At 41.6% G+C, this 15,973-nt stretch overlaps 1 protein-coding gene across 1 annotated transcript; it reads left to right on the top strand.

The window, feature by feature from the left end:
- Window positions 1-8,924: 8,924 nt before the first annotated feature.
- msl1a (MSL complex subunit 1a) lies at window positions 8,925-15,038 on the top strand. The gene is made up of 9 exons (XM_080856778.1): window positions 8,925-8,957; window positions 9,832-10,594; window positions 10,894-11,102; window positions 11,568-11,884; window positions 12,684-12,748; window positions 13,526-13,593; window positions 13,754-13,878; window positions 13,989-14,061; window positions 14,250-15,038. The coding sequence occupies exons 2-9, from the start codon at window positions 9,938-9,940 to the stop codon at window positions 14,353-14,355; spliced, it is 1,620 nt and encodes a 539-aa protein (XP_080712904.1). The 5' UTR covers window positions 8,925-8,957; window positions 9,832-9,937; the 3' UTR covers window positions 14,356-15,038.
- Window positions 15,039-15,973: the final 935 nt, after the last annotated feature.

Raw genomic sequence — 15,973 nt, 5'->3', positions numbered from 1 at the left:
CATTTAAGAATTTAGGTGGTTAAAGAGATCTGTTATTTGGGTTTGCTGGTATATGCAGGGTTGTGTTATGTTGATGTACATAAGGTATGACGCCAAGGCTGTAGCCTACTTGTTCCTCCACTGTCCGTTATACGGTTCCATGGCCGCAGTAGCCTACATCTAAATTGCGAAGAGGCTAATCATCACCTAGGCTACACAAGTGCCTAACCATTTCCAGATCGAAATCTGTAAAGTTTTCTTAGATTGGATTAAACTAAATTCACGCCCTTATTATTTTATTTATTTGGCATCTTTCCAAGGGAACGTGTCCATTTTCGCTTAACCTTGACATCAATTAATAGCCTACACATGCCCCAGTGGCCTGCTGTCAAAGCAGAACATGCAGTATCAGAAAAAAGTTACTTTGCGAGTTATTATTAGGCATATGAGAATGGGTGGGGGAGTAGACTATTCCACTGCATTTCAGAAGGCCAAGATGTTCTGATTTTTCTCTCACTCAAACCTTATTAACTCACCGACAGTGGTTTCACCATAAATATCCAGGACAAAAGTCTGGTGATCTGTTTATCTGTTTCTGGCTTGTGTGTGAATAAGAGGCTGTTGGTTGGAGTATAGTATTAAATAGGCCTACTAGTCTGTTGTTGATAACCTAAATTGTCAATTATGAGTTAAATAAAATAAATAAATAGATGTTAAGGAAAAGACATAACAGAATGTCTAGAGATGTCTGGAGAACACTACCACTAAAAAAAAAGAGATGTCTAAAATTGTGTTTAAAAATTGGCTTCCTATTTTATGCAATAGTAGGGATGTAGCCTAATGATCTGATGTAATGATAGAAGGTGAATATGATAGATAGAACTCTCATAGTCTGTAGCGTTGTACATATTGGAGACATTAGCGATGAGATCAGTTCAGTCACTTCTAGCAGACCCAATTAATCCATTGTAAAAAAAAAAAAACATAATTGGACATTGGCATATTGCAATGCCTCTGGAGGACATCCATTTTGATACGCTTTCTGTCCAAACACATGTTTCTGTCCACATGTTGCATAGCCTTTTATTGTGTCATGCCATGTGATAGGGAAGTAATTTCAGACGAAACAATTTAGTGTTTATCACCTGACAAAGTCCTGTTATCTGATGGTTTGTGTTATGATGTGTTCGTTTTTGTGTGTTCTTCCATGGTTTTCAGAACAGCGGGCATCATACGGGCAGATTGATAGGACATGCATGAAAATCATACAGCAGTGAAATGTGATATAGGGCAGACACTAAACATCTTCTGTTGCACCACACCAAAACATGGTTGAGAGATATGAATGCCACAGAAGTTTTTCTTTGCCACTAAAAAACGTTTGTGTTAAGAATGTTCTGCTAACTCACTTTTTTCCGCATGCTACATAGAATCACCTTTCTCATTTTGTTTCCAAAATAGCCTCTTGGTTTGCAGGTGTCCTAGATACAGAATGGGCGTGGTGGAGGATGGGCTGCACAAGCACATAAATAAAGCGTTATTGAGTCTTTGATTAAATACGGGGAGCTATTGTACATATGTTATGGCTCTAGTCTACGCCCTCAAGTGTTCGAAATAGAGCCCATGGTTTTGTAGATCAGAACACACACCAGTCAAGCGTGCACATGAGAATCATGGAAGGCACAGATAAATAATCAAACAGAACTGGCTTGTGCTTCCTTTTTTATTGTGCATTTACGATGCATGGTTACTGTTGTATCAAAAAGCTTGTGCACATGATTGTATGCGAAAGATTACAACCATTTCTCACAGCGCAAAGTACAAAATTGTGTAGTGTAAAATGTTACCAGAGTTTTACAATATTTTACTGATATATTTCACAATAAATCATCGTAATGTTACTTTACAGGCTTTACCTGTAATAATCACAATGTCATGTTGTAATGTAGACTTTACTGTGAAATCAATGTAGACACAGTAAGTTACTGTGAAAAAAACGATACCGGGATTTCACAGCATTGTATAGGGTTATTTCACAGTAAAATACTCTATTCAAATCATCCTTTGAGATAACCCAATACATTACTGTAAATTTGAATTGCACTTGAACTACGCTGTATTGTGGGTTCAAGAAGAGACAGTTGGATCCACGGTGACTACAGACACAGGCAGCGTATGATAGAAGAGCGCGAAGGTGGATACAGCACATGAGCTAGAAGATAAAGGTAAGGTTGACAGAGAGCTTGTCACAACTCTATAATAATAACGTTTTAATAATGTTCGTTGTCTGGGTTAGTAAATGAACGATCTTTTGGATCAAGGTCAGGTCACTTAATGAACCACTTCTTAAGAAATTCCAAAAGCTGTTTTCTCCGTGAAGCTTTGCCTCACAGAGAAGAAACTTATCTTTGTAAAATTCTAATTGTGAGTTTCCATTTAACGTTAATGGTCTCCACATGTCAATTTTAGTCATAGTGTGTTAGTTTTTTTGACGGAGAATACTCGAATTAGCGTGAAAGTTAAAGGAAGCTAACGTTAGCCTCCAGCTGCAGCAACCAGCTAAGTCATTTTAAACCATTTTTCCCCGCGAAGATTTTCCTCACAGACAAGTAATGTATAGTTGTTTTGGATGTGTAGTTGTTTTGGAAAGCTCAAATGATGTGTTCTCATTTAATGTTGTCCACATGTCCAGGTATAGAGTGTGTAATTTGACTGAGAATACACAAATAAGCTTGACAGTTATAGTAAGCTAACGTTAGCCTCCAGCTAAGTCATTTTAAAGCCATTTTCCCCGCCAAGATTTTCCTCACAGACAAGTAATGTATAGTTGTTTTGGAAAGCTCAAATTATGTGTTCTCAATTAATATTCTCCACGTGTCCAGGTATAGATTGTGTTATTCGACTGAGAATACACAAATTAGCGTGAAAGTTAAAGTAAACGTTAGCCTCCAGATGCAGCAACTAGGCTATGTCATTTCAAAGGAGCTAATTTTAGCCTCCTGATTTGCGTTGCTTATATCAATCTTGCTTGGCTTTCAATACTAACTTATTTGGTGCATGTGCATGTGCCTTGGATAAATAACGCCATATTAAATCTGTAAAACTGAAAGTTGTCTTTGCTTATTGTTTACAGGTGCTTCTTGGGCATCAACCCAGAGCAAGGCTCGAAGAAGAGGCGTGGAGGGATAAATGCAAATGTCAGCAAACTCCAGAGAAAGCTTGTCGACTTCGAGTGGTCATTGTAAATTTGTAATTGTTTTTGCATTTTTTTTTGTAATTGCATTTAATTTTTGTTTATATTGTATATGTTCCGAAGTTTTGTCTATATTTTATAGGGTCTGAAGACAGACAGAGTTATTTAGGAGAGTCTACGTTCTGGAGTGTTGTGTGTAATTTGACGTGTTTTAAACTTTTTTCATTGTGTATTAGGATATTGATTAATGAATTTGACGTGTTTTTAACTTTTGCTATTTGTATTTGGGTTTTGAGTTCTAGGGTTAGGGTATTGAGTAATGAATTTGACATGTTTCAAACCTTCAGTAATTGTTATGTAATTGGGTATTGATTTTGGCGTGTTTTAAAAACCCTTTTTATTGTCATGTATTTAGGTATTGAATAATAAATATGACGTGTTTTAAACCTTCATGAATTTGTATGTATTTGGGTATTGAGTAATGAATTTAAAAAGTTAAAATTAGTATTGTCTTTGTTCTTGCTTTGACTTTTAATTTAGCAAATCCAAAGCACATTTGTGTGGTAAAATCACAGTTAACAAGTCAAATGTGCAGTACTTAAATTGTAAATGTACAGTATAATGTACTAGTTGCATAACTTTTACAGTAAAAATACTGTAAATTATATACAGCAAGACGATGTAATTCCACAGCTACATACTGCCAAATCACAGTAATCCAATGGCATTAAACTGTGAAATTACAATATACTGCTGTAGTTGCATTGCATTTTACTGTGAAATTTTTACAGTTCATTACTGTAAAACATGTACAGTACATTACTGTGAAATATTTACAATAAATTACTGTAAAATTACCGTGAAATGAATGCAATTAGGAACCAGTAATTTACTGTAAAATTACGGTGAAATATTTTACAGAGTTGGTGATGTTTCGGGCGCTGCCATGTTATTCGTCCATGCCCCAAACAGCCCCTCATAGGGAAAAACAACCTCTTCAAATCTTAGAGTTAATATTCAATCAGAGTCAGAAGCCTGAGTGCGATAAACTGAAGTTTTATTTAATCATGCAGACATTTCATTCAAATTGAGAGTGGTGGTCCATGGAGCAGCTCTGACTAAAAAACCCAGTGCATTAACCTTTTAAAGACATAATTCGTCACTTATGCTAATCAGAAGCCTAAAACTTATCTAAACTGAGCCAATCAGAATATTCTCTCAAATCTCCACACATTTTATCAACGCTTAGCCAATCAAAATATTCTTGTTCACTTGTTGCAGGAAAACATTTTAGGGGAATGGTCCCTCATAAGAACATATTTGGTGTCCTTGCAAATGTTGCAAAAAGCATTTACAGCTGTTTGCAGGCCTTTCCTGTCCTTGGCTTGTCATCATCTTCTATCCCAAGACCCCCTCATGACTGCTTAGCATTCCCCATTGGCCACACCTGTAGGCCTGTTTCTCGAAAACAAGTCTTATCCCTAGGAACAGGCCTTTCTGCTTGACCTTACAAGACACCCACTTATGGACACGGGCCATACACCTGTTACTGCAAACCTCATGTCTGTTTTATAACCATGATTCTCAACATAATGTTGGCATGTTTGGCACGTTTGGCAAGTCTGGCACGTTTGAGATACGGATGCCTTACCCTGCACGAATTGTTGACTGTTGGATCAAGGCCATGGGATAATGATAATGGGATAAGTGAGTAGCGTTTTCCCTCACGTTTAAACGGCACGCCCCGGCGGCGTGGCGCGTGTTGCGTTCGGTATACTTCAAGATAATCATCCCCATGGGTGTTCCCCGCAGCCCGGAAACAACGAAAGCAATTTCCTTGCATCTGATATGTTACTTTCATAGCATTCTGTCAGCAGAGCGTGGCAAAACAATAACTGTAAAATCAACATGTTGCACGTGTGGCTATTTAAAGCACATAGCCTACCATATCATAAACAGTAACCCTGTTAAAGTCACGTTTGCAACAGCCAAGTAAACATATGCAATGGACCGTTGTGGTTTGTTGCAAACTGTGGACAATTAGATCACATAAGGCTGAATATTACTAAATAGCGTAAACGACAACACGAATAGGATATATATTTTGGTTGCCCATTGCTTATTTTTCAGTGTATCTTTTGCATAAGGAGCTGTGATATGACAATCATCAGGCTTACTTTCATCAGTGAGGGATAATAATATGAACGGAAACAGGTGTTAAAAAAGCAGTGAGCTAATAACGCAGCAATAAAATCCAGACAATGCTTCTGACAATCATGTGCATTAAAGAATAAGTCACAGAGAAATGAGTTAAATGTGATGTGGCTCAAACTAAATGGAAAACATAAACACACGCACAGATCTCGTGCCGGGGGCATCATGACCGGAGATATGCCAGATCGTTCCCCGTGCTACTCCTGAGCGCTATCAGACGAGACACCGGTTCGCGTGTCTGTCCTCGTGAGTAAACCAAAGCGTCGTGATCGCGCATTACCGCCGCGTGCGGCGTGCCTCAGTAAGCTACTGTCGGAGCTGGTTATTGTAGCTTCGCAGTGACTCTCTAAAGTGGCTCCTTTAGTAGGCCTATACTTAAATAACCACAGAGAAGCGGGTTTTCACTTGGTACAAATGCTCGTTCATTAATTTTAAGGTTGCGGTGCGCTCACTTTTGCCGAACATGTTGACGCCACTTTGTATACTGGTCTCTCGGCAGTGAGCAACTCTTCTAAACTCTTGGCTTTTTTCATAAACGCTGCACACACCATGTGTGTTGCTGGAAGCAAATAATTCAAATCTCACTGACTAAAGTGATCCACATAACTTGGCATCACACACACTTTTCAGTCTCATTCATTCGAAAGTAGCAGTGTAACAGAAAAGGGTGGGGTGCAGAGCTCCGAGAATGTAGGTCACGTCGCATAGCTGAGCCGCCTCCTAACCTACTGTCCGCGTGACTCACCGGCAAAAAAGGATGGAGCGCTCCTCTGCCTGCAGAAGCGATACAGCCATTGGGGCACATAACGATTTCACTGGGTTTTTCAGGGGCTTGACAGTCCTTGTCTAAGATAGGTCAGGGTCTGTTTCTCAATTATCTGAATTTTCGTAATGATATAGGCAAGAATGGCATAGCCTAATAGAATATCGATAATAGAAATGTCGACACATAGCCTTAAGGCATAGCCTACTTTATTCTGATTATGAAAACCAACAAAGCTGAATATGATCTTTTACATACAATTAAATTAAAAACGCAACAATGACTATGTTTCCTGCAACCACTGTTTGTCTTGCGAAAACAGGAAAACAGTCTAGCAATAGGCTAGGTTGCATTAGGCTAATTTAGGCTAGCCTATTTGCCGCAATCAAACTATAAACAAAACAGACTGCACGAACTTCTCTGTACTTAATATTTATGGTGACGCCCCTTTCTTTCATATTTGACGGCAGCTGTCACAAGGTCCACGTGTTCCATGTGAGCTTGCCGGTACTGAGGACAGCGCACTACGCGCCTAGGAGCGTGAGAGGGGAGTGTCGTCACCAAGCACTGCAGCGAGTCTGTGCTGTCACCCGGCCGGTCCACGTGAGGGGGCGCTCTTACGACGGCAGCACTATGGATATGGAACAGTTGAGTGGGCGTAAAGCTTGCGCTCTATTTCGTGGAAAAAAGCAAGTCAGCGGGTAACTGGGGTCATTTGCCAGTATAAACACCTCAAGGAGCGGCTGTGACATGTGAGCCCGGCGCAATGTACTAATCCTCGGCGTTGTTTTTTTTTACTGATGATCCAGCCATGGCAAAACGAGTGAGCCAACAAGGAACATTTCTAGTGATGATACACAATTTGAAATAACTGTCAAACAAACGCTGGCCTGTTCTTAAATACAGATGTAAGATATTGAACTAATCTGCCTTCTAAACATTCTGCCTAATCTCAACATCCATACAAAGGCCACTCAATAGCATTAGCCTACTATTAGGCAATATAATGATTATAATAATACTTGATTATATAATAGTCTACTTCCACTACTATTCTACTACTTCTAATAATAATAATAATATACTCAGGCTATTACATTAGTTTGAGCCTGCCCTAAATAACCTATAAATACCTTTAATTAGGTAAGCATCAAACTACTTACTACATGGCCACCAGTAGCTTTGCTACAGTATATGATCCAGAAGGAATAGCTTAGCCTACACTCATGTAAGGCCTACAATATAATGTATTATTGTAAACTCAGAACTTAATTATTAATGTACTATATGTGTGGACTTTTATAGCCTTGTCTAACTCATGTAGTACAATTGCCTGTTAAATTTGTCTGGCCACAAAAAAAGAAATGGGAAAAGAATAAAATGCCCTTAAAAAGGACATACGCCCAAGCCAGTTTACAATGAGAATGGGCTTTCAAGGGATATGCTTCCAAAGTGCGCATAATGGGAGACCTATTTTAAACCAAGCCCGCACCCTAGTGTCAACTTTATGATACTGCATCTCACAGATTTTTCGCAGATGCTTAAAATTGATGTTTCTTTGCCGTTCCAGCCTTACATTGTTTCCTCTGGCCTAGCTACAACGCTGCAATTAATTGATTATTCAACAGACGATTGTTGTCACATGTAACACATTTGGCTGTAGCCTATATTGTCTGTCGCCTTATGAAGGCAAGTATTGCCTTTTGGACTGGTTGGGACACCCTTTTCAACAACACTGCAAGAATGTATCACTTTCTGAGGTATGTTTTATAGGCAACTAGTTTGGGTATTTTCTTCAAATTAATTTTATTGTGATATGGTCATGTGAAGGACAGATAAACACACGTGTCGTTCCCACTAGCCATCCAGGATTGCATTGTTGGGGGCAGAACACAGTGCGAAAATAAAAGGAAAGCATGCTAAATCGTTACAGTCACTAGACACATGTTAACAACCTTTTTGTGCAATTGATTTTGTATGCCTTTTAAGTTTAGGCCTAGTTAGCTTAAACTCCTTAGTGGCCAACTGCTTTAAAGTAGAGGGATGGACAAGGGCTGTGCTCTGACTTTTGTATCATTGACCTATCTATTCGGGTAAGGCCAAAGACGCAATCAGGCACATCGCGAGTGTCTTCTATGCAATGCGGCGCGGAGTGCCATATCGCGTCCTAAGTGAAGCGCGCTTCATTCACAAAGTGGCGAGTCTCGCGTGCCAGATCGCGTGACGCGCAAGTGGCGACTCTCGCCCACTCGCGATGTGCCTGATTGCGTCTCGGACAGCTCATCTATTGGCCAACAACATGTCGTATTAAACGTTTGACACTAAAACGTTACTTTTTTGACCAAACAATTTCAATGTGCTATGTTACAACCATTTGCGTAAGAGACCTAAGGCACTTTATTGGCCATTGTAGGCATATAATGAGACCTTGTTTTGTAAATCTCAGAGACCAGCTGCAATAGAAAACAAAATAAAAAAAAATCAATATGATGAGGTAGCGTCCTCTATAGACTCTCTATAGAAAAGGCACTTGGATGAGGCAGGTTAATAGTGACAGCGCAAACAGTGCATTATACAAAGATATTGCACAACAGAGTAAGTCATTTAAATAGGTGCTATAATACAAATGAGTTTAGCCACTTTACATAATATGTGATGAAGCAGGAGCAACCGACAATTGTGTCGAGTCTGTTATGGCATTGAAGGTCTGAGATCATCCGATAAACGTCTTCAAATGGAAGTCAGTCAACGCATGCGCAGTACAGTGTGTTTTAAAGAAAATCCAAAACTAGGGCATGATAGAGAAAGGTGAGTTCGGGCGGGGACAGGGGGGATTTAAATAGGAAGTTCAAACTTAATAGTTTGATATTTTATAGAACTGAGTAATTACCTTTACTTGCCTTGACAAAGTATATTGCAGATTCTAAAATGGCGCCACTATGAGTCCTTATGAGTGCAAAAGAAGCACTGCTAGTACAAGAGACTGTCATTGTTTTGCTGTAGATATAAAATGGAGGACATAGGGCTAGCTAGCAAGCAGGGTGCAACTGGAGGTGTCTTAGTAGAGCTAGCAGAATTGTCGTTTTTGGCATGCAAGCTATGCTGTTTAACTGCATCTCCAATCAACGTTATAGTCACTTTGCTGCAATAGCGTTGTATGCCATTACATTTGCACGAGAAGCAACCGGCCAGAAGAGGTCAATCTGTAATGCTGCAGTGGTTGAATTAAAAGCGTCGTGTGCATCTTAAAAATTAAGTAAACGTTAGATAGATCATGAAGGAAGCTTTGTCTCAGCAAGATTTGTAAGGCTAGTACTGTATGACTTTTATCATTGTATGACTGTATGTCTACAATTCAGTCGTCCAGCTTTCTAATCGGACTTCCTGAATTTGGTGGTAGCTAACGTAACGTAGTATGTCGTCAACAACAGTGGTAAGAGATCACTTCATCAATACCAACGTGAAGTGCGTTTGATTTATGATTTCTGCCAACCCGCCCCTATCTAAAGCGTCATGACGTTTCCTCCGAAATACAAGTGTCATCAAAGCGACGCGTTTCGACTGGGCCAGACTCCTGGGTCAAAACCATAGACTGACCAAAAACATATTGTTGTAGTGTTTTTTGTTGTTGCAGTGAAATACTGATAATTGAAAATAAAACTACATTTGAACTTCTCTACAGGTATGGAAAGGGACCCCGGAGGGGGTGAGTGTGCTTCCAGTGAATTTCTGTCCGCCTCTCAAGTTCAGCTAGGGTGCTGGTGGTGAGCAGGTGTATCGTGTTGACTATGAGATCCACTCTGTTAACAAGTGGAGGGCTTCATCTAGATGCAGGAGCGCTTGACCTTGGTCTAACTGAAGCAGCTGTCCATGATTTCCTTGCAGGGCAGGAGGAAGACACCCGCCACTTTATCCACACACTCCCCAACCTGATTGGCACCTTTCAGCACACCAGCGGGCCTGTTCTCCGCAACAAGGCCAGGGGCCCCACCCGGACGTTTGGGTGCAGGCCAGGGCAATCCCTTGTTTTTGGGGAGGGGCACCTAGGGCTTTTGGGGAGCTTCGGGGCACTGACGACCCCCTTCAAGCAGATGGGGGGCGAAGGAATCCTAGTGCAAAGCAAGTCACTATTTGGACACGCCAACAAGAGTATGGGTAAGATGGACCCTGTGGTGGCGAATGCCAACAAGCAGCCGCGGGACGCTGAAGATGTCAGCGGCGGTGCAGGTTTGGGGGCGCTCCTGGGAGGGTTGCCGCTACCCTCCCCCGAGCCCTGTCCCGAGGGCAAGCGGAGGAACATCCGCAAGGGGCCGAATCACAACACCGCGCAGACCAACTGCATCCGGCAGATCTTGCTGCTGCAACTGGAGCTCATTGAACAGCAGCAACAGCAGCTGCAGTCCAAGAACCACGAGATCAACGGGCTCAAGGCAGAGAAGGAGACGGTGTGTTTGCTCAGTGGGGTTGCTGCAAACCGTGAGATGCAGTACAGATCCGCATCTTAGTCAGTTATTCAAGCTTAAATCAAACAGTACACATACATGTTATTTCATGATAGGCCTATATCCTGGAATATAATGAAGCAATTTTGCCCATGTTTACCTTTTAGTGCTACATGAGTATAACCCCATAATATATAATTCCAAGAATCCCTGAATGTTATATAATTCTTAGACATATGCTACATATTCATATTGTTCTTTGTTATAATTCAATGCATCATCCATGCTCTAATATGCTGCAGTTGATGGCACGTATCGAGCGAATGGAGCAGAGGCTGCAGCATACAGTGAAGAAGGACAAGCCACGCAACCCCCAGGCCCCGACTACATTCACACGCCGGAAAGAGCCGGAACCCCCGTCAGAGACACCCGAGGGGCCAGGGCTGTCCCAGAACCGGCTACACACCCCCAAGCAGCCATATTTCGGCAGGGGGGGCAAGGGCCACAAAAGGTAAAGGTTGCCCTCAACTTCACATGTAAATTTGGAAGTTCTAGGGTTATTGTACAAATACTATGTTATTCAGTACAGTGCAACATGACCATAGAACAGGATTAAGATATCGGTATAGCTTCTGTTAGTACCATTCTGTTAGTAGATCCGTCCACTTATTGACCCCAGATACATTTTTGCTGTGATTATATTCACTACATGAATTTGTGTCTAGGCTGGTGATATAATTCTGCTCTACTCACATGTGTGGCATATGTGGGGCACAATAAAACAAAACTCCACTTTGTACTCCTTTTGTCTTTTTTGTTTTATTTTGTTTATTAAGTGTTGATTAAACCAATCTGAAACACTCTCAAGGTTCAGAGAGTTCAGAGACCTAAATCAGACTGTATAGTCTTAATATTAAAAAGTAAAAGCAAACCAATTATGGGATGATGTTCGTTGTTCACCCCCAACTTCCTGTAGACGCTTCCTCAGTCAGGAGCCCCGAGTTGGCCGGTTTCGGCGTGGCGGAGGCCCCCGCTCACCTTTGCAAAAGGTCATTGTCTTCAAGGAGGAGGAAGATGGGGGGGAAGAGTACAACGAGGAAAAGAAAGAGGGGCGGGGGGCCTCCAGCCTGCAGTGCTCGCCCAGCTCTGTGGGGGATGTGGCGTTGGCGCAACAGATGCAAGAGCTCCCTTACCTGGCCTCCACTGACATGTACCTGTGTTGCTGGCACCCGCCACCCGTGTCCAGCTCGCCCTGGCATGACCCCTCTCCCAACCAAGAGGACACGGTGGACGGTGGGTGTCAATCACACCTCCTGCTAACCTAACTGCTCACCTACACATTAACAACTTACACAAGGCCTCATTAGCCTGCTAAGGCTTTCCCCTGAATCTCACCACACTTGTTTTGGTCAGGAGAGTCATCACTGGACATTTTGTTTTGTTTGTGTATTTAGCTGGAAATGGTCATAGTTCAGACCTAAAAAAAAGCCTAATCTAACCTGCAGCCTTTGGTTATTTAGGTTCACCGTTAACCTTACACTGTTTTAACATTCCTGATTTGGATCAAAATACAAGTCAGGACCATGTCCTAGTATATCTGGGCAGAGGTATAGTCCAGTCAAATTCAGCCAAGTCAGAAGAGTCCTGAAGGCAAACTCAAGTATGACATGTTAATAGCTGCAACAGCTTGTTTTCTGAGGAAATAATGATGACCCAGTGCTGAGTTCCTACTCTCTGGCCCACATGTCTGTGGGTTACTTGTAAGACAATGCAAACATTCAGTAGTACAAAGTGAAAACAGAAATAGCATCAAATCAAATTAGTCCTAACATGGTCCCTAATCTTAATCATTATGTAACGGCTGAATGGACATGGATCATTCTGTAAACCATTCAGTGTTCCCTTTCTACCATGCACAACTGGGTAAACAGGCCAATAGCTGTTGCTTGTTGACACGAGCAGTATAGAGGTGGTAGTTTCTCTGGACATTTCCGTACTAAATCATCAAAAACCCGGTGCATGTCATACCTTGAATGCCCTGCATCATTCTATCTGACTGACCGGCCTTCTGCTGTCTACCCTGTGTCTGCAGTGCCCTCTTGGAGAGAGAACACGGTGGCTACCCTTGGAGAGAAAGAAGCGGCTAACGTCACAGAGGTACGTTAAAGAGCCACAACAGGAGCTGGGGGGTCCACCAGTAAGAGAGCTGCCCCAATGGAAGTCATATTTGCTGAACATGTGGTTCAAAATGATTCACACTTTTTACGGCCATTGGTTCGAAACAAGTCATCCCATCCAAAGCACTTAGTGAGAAATTGCCATTATTTGAAATCAAAAGAATGTAGGGGGCTCTGCAGGTTCACTTTCAGAGCAGTTCAGTATTTCATGAAGTGCAATAAAGGCAATTTATCAAGATATTGAAATCAACTTGTTCCATTTAAGTAAATTGCAGTGTTGCAACTCTTTCATGGTTCTAATGCGTACCACTGCTGCCTAGCACTACCAGAGCAGCGGCGTCCCTCTCTACCTTTAAGAAGCTCTTGAAGACCCAACTCTTCAGAGAGCACCTCCCTTCCTAACTTGCACTTTTACTAGTGCTTAACTCGCATTTACAGTAGTTACATTCCTGCACTTTTTAAATTTTGTAAAATTTGTAAAGTGGTATTTATTGTTACACTAGGCCTCTATTGCTCGTAGCTTGATTGTTCTCCCCTTGTATGTCGCTGTGGATAAAAGCATGTGCTAAATGTAATGCACCAGTGCTCTACCACACATAGACAATGATTTATTGTCAGTTGTAGGTGAAGGTTCATATCACCCCCTGGATGAAACGTTTTGGATATTTTCTCACACAGTCACCGAAATCCATTTCTAAGAACAGTGTCCCCCTGTCACACCTCATGGTCTTTAATTCCTGTCCTCTGTCTCCCTAAGAGCCTGGAGGACAGGGTATTCCGGAAGCGGCACAAGAAGTTGGAGCTGGATGAGAAGAGGAGAAAGAGGTGATTGAGGAGTTTTTGCTTGGGCTTTGGGGCATGTTCATCATGGGACAGTTTGACTGGACAGTGGTGTCTCTGTCCAGCTCTGTGAGTTTCATGTCCTTTAGCGTCAGGTCCTACAACCTCCTAAACCCTTCCCACTTTATTCCCTCACCCCTGACAGATGGGACGTCCAGCGGATCCGTGAGCAGCGCATCTTCCAGCGGCTACAGCAGCGCATGAACAAGAAGATGGCCATTCCAGAGCCTGAGTCCCACCTCCAGTCCTTTTACCCCGAAGCTGAGGATGGTAGGGCACTACAGGCGACTATTGTACTTAGTAGAGGCATTTGTTTTGGGAAAAGAAAGAAATTCTTAGTTTCTCTTCTTTCTGCTCACTTTGTTTTTCTTGCCTTTCAGTTGAATCCATCACAATCACACCTTTCCTGCCAGTGGTGGCATTTGGTAGACCTCTGCCAAACATCAAACAACAGTAAGTGAAATCATGGTAAACATTTATTTTTGTACTATTTTCTAGCCCTGAAACGGTATGCATTCGAAGCACTTCCAACAGGATGATTGAATTCCTTCATAACTACAGCATCGTAGTATGTCTAGAGGAGTTCTTCTGAACGTGTTGCACCTGTGAAACTTAAGTGCTATTTTTTTCTGTCTCCCCAGGAACTTTGAACTCCCCTGGCTGGATGAATGTGAACGTGTCCGCAGTCGCCCAGAAGTATCCGCCAAGAAGAAGAAGAAAACGCCCCATAGAACGTGCCGGAAGTGAGCCCCCCTCCACAGCACTCTGAGCCAATCAGATGAGAATCAGAGTGCTGGTTTCTCCCATCCCAGATACAGAGAGCTCATAATAGGCTTAGAAAATTTAGCTGGGGGGGGGGGGGTGTCACAAGAGCATGACTTGCAGTGGACACTCAGAAGAGAAGACGTGGGTTCTCCAGCTTGTATGGAATGCGGTTCTTGCCAACAGAGCAACATGTAGTGGAGGACAGTGCATTCCGCCCCCTTCCTATATGTCCTTCAGCTCATTTATGACATTTCAGCCCTGTAAATCTGCCCTTAATGCAGCTTAACTGGAAGCACTCATGAAAACAGATAAACTACCCATACTTGCTGAACTGTTATTGAATAGGGAATTTTTTTTTTCTGTTCATATTTTTGATTTTCTTAAAACAGCGCAGAATGTATTGTTCAGTTCTTTGTTGGCAGTTTATCAAGCTTTTTTGTCATCTATATGCCAAACCTTCCCCTTTGCCTCATCCCTGTCAGGAGGGAAAACATAATTGAAAACAGAGGACAGGGTAGGTTACAGTTAAAAAGAAATGTTATATAATTGTGGTATATTAAGATATATTAAGTGTTAAATATGTCATTATTCTTTACTTTAGTTCTGAGGAAGGTTCTGTTCAAATGTACAAAAAGATTTATAATCATTTGTTGTAAAAAAAGAAAAAGAAATGTTATGTTATGAAAATATGTGAGAGCTTTCTTGAGAAGATGTTCCAAAAAAATTAAACTTGTTAACAACTTAAATCGATGTTTTGCTGTACTTTGTGGCACACTATTTGCTCGAGACCCACAGCGAGTTTCATCACAGGTGCATATTTATATCAACTGCATACATTAAAACTTTAGAATGTATGATTATTTGCGAAATAGCAAGCGTTGTAACGTATAGACACAATACAATTATCTAAGATCACTTTACTTCTTAGGTGTTGGCTGTTCTTAGATCAGGTCTTCACATCTTCAGAACCAGAGTACAGGGGAAAACACTGTTTGGTTTAAAGGCCCAGTTCCACATTGTCAGCAGAAAGGCGCATAACTTGTATTATGGAGAGGAGAATTTGGTGCTCTAGAATCAGCCTTACTGATCAAGACTATTACATTTTGTTAGAAAAGAATCAAACTAATGAGGTGTTAAAGTCCGTGATTGAAATCGATTACTCTGTCAAATTCAGCATGTCCCTTCTGAGTAAAGTGGCTATAGAAGGAGGAGACGCACCAAACATGTAAGCCCATCTTTGGGAACTTCATCCCTCCGTGCAGAGGTATGTGTCCCATTTATAACTTTAACCCCTGACGGAAAAAAACGTGTAAACATTTAAACGTTAAACCATAAGATGCGCTATCGCAGTAATTTTCCACATCCCGGCTACATCGGTTTGGTAGCCTCAGACACACACTGACCCTGATCTGACCCCATAAAGAAACACACTAACTTTACCACCTCAGGGGGCTGGCTTAAGTGAGTGTGTGTGTATGAGTTAAAGGTACAGGCAGGATCAGTCTGGCTTCGCTATAGGGAACCTCCAGTAAACTGACAACTATTTTGATAACTGTTGAGAGCAACATTTCTCGCTCCTTTTCATGATTTTTACAAACCA

The sequence above is a fragment of the Sprattus sprattus genome (genome assembly GCF_963457725.1).
Source record: "Sprattus sprattus genome assembly, chromosome: 18".
Classification (NCBI taxonomy): domain Eukaryota; kingdom Metazoa; phylum Chordata; class Actinopteri; order Clupeiformes; family Clupeidae; genus Sprattus; species Sprattus sprattus.
Note: the sequence above shows the minus strand (reverse complement) of the source record. Positions and strands in the feature narration are given on the sequence as shown.

Bases quoted from the DNA above. Each gene is read 5' to 3' on its own strand.
- msl1a (XM_080856778.1), top strand. From the start codon at position 9,938: ATGAGATCCACTCTGTTAACAAGTGGAGGGCTTCATCTAGATGCAGGA. The intron at 11,885-12,683 runs GTGGGTGTCAAT...CTGTGTCTGCAG, and splicing joins CCAAGAGGACACGGTGGACG to TGCCCTCTTGGAGAGAGAAC. The intron at 14,062-14,249 runs GTAAGTGAAATC...CTGTCTCCCCAG, and splicing joins CTGCCAAACATCAAACAACA to GAACTTTGAACTCCCCTGGC.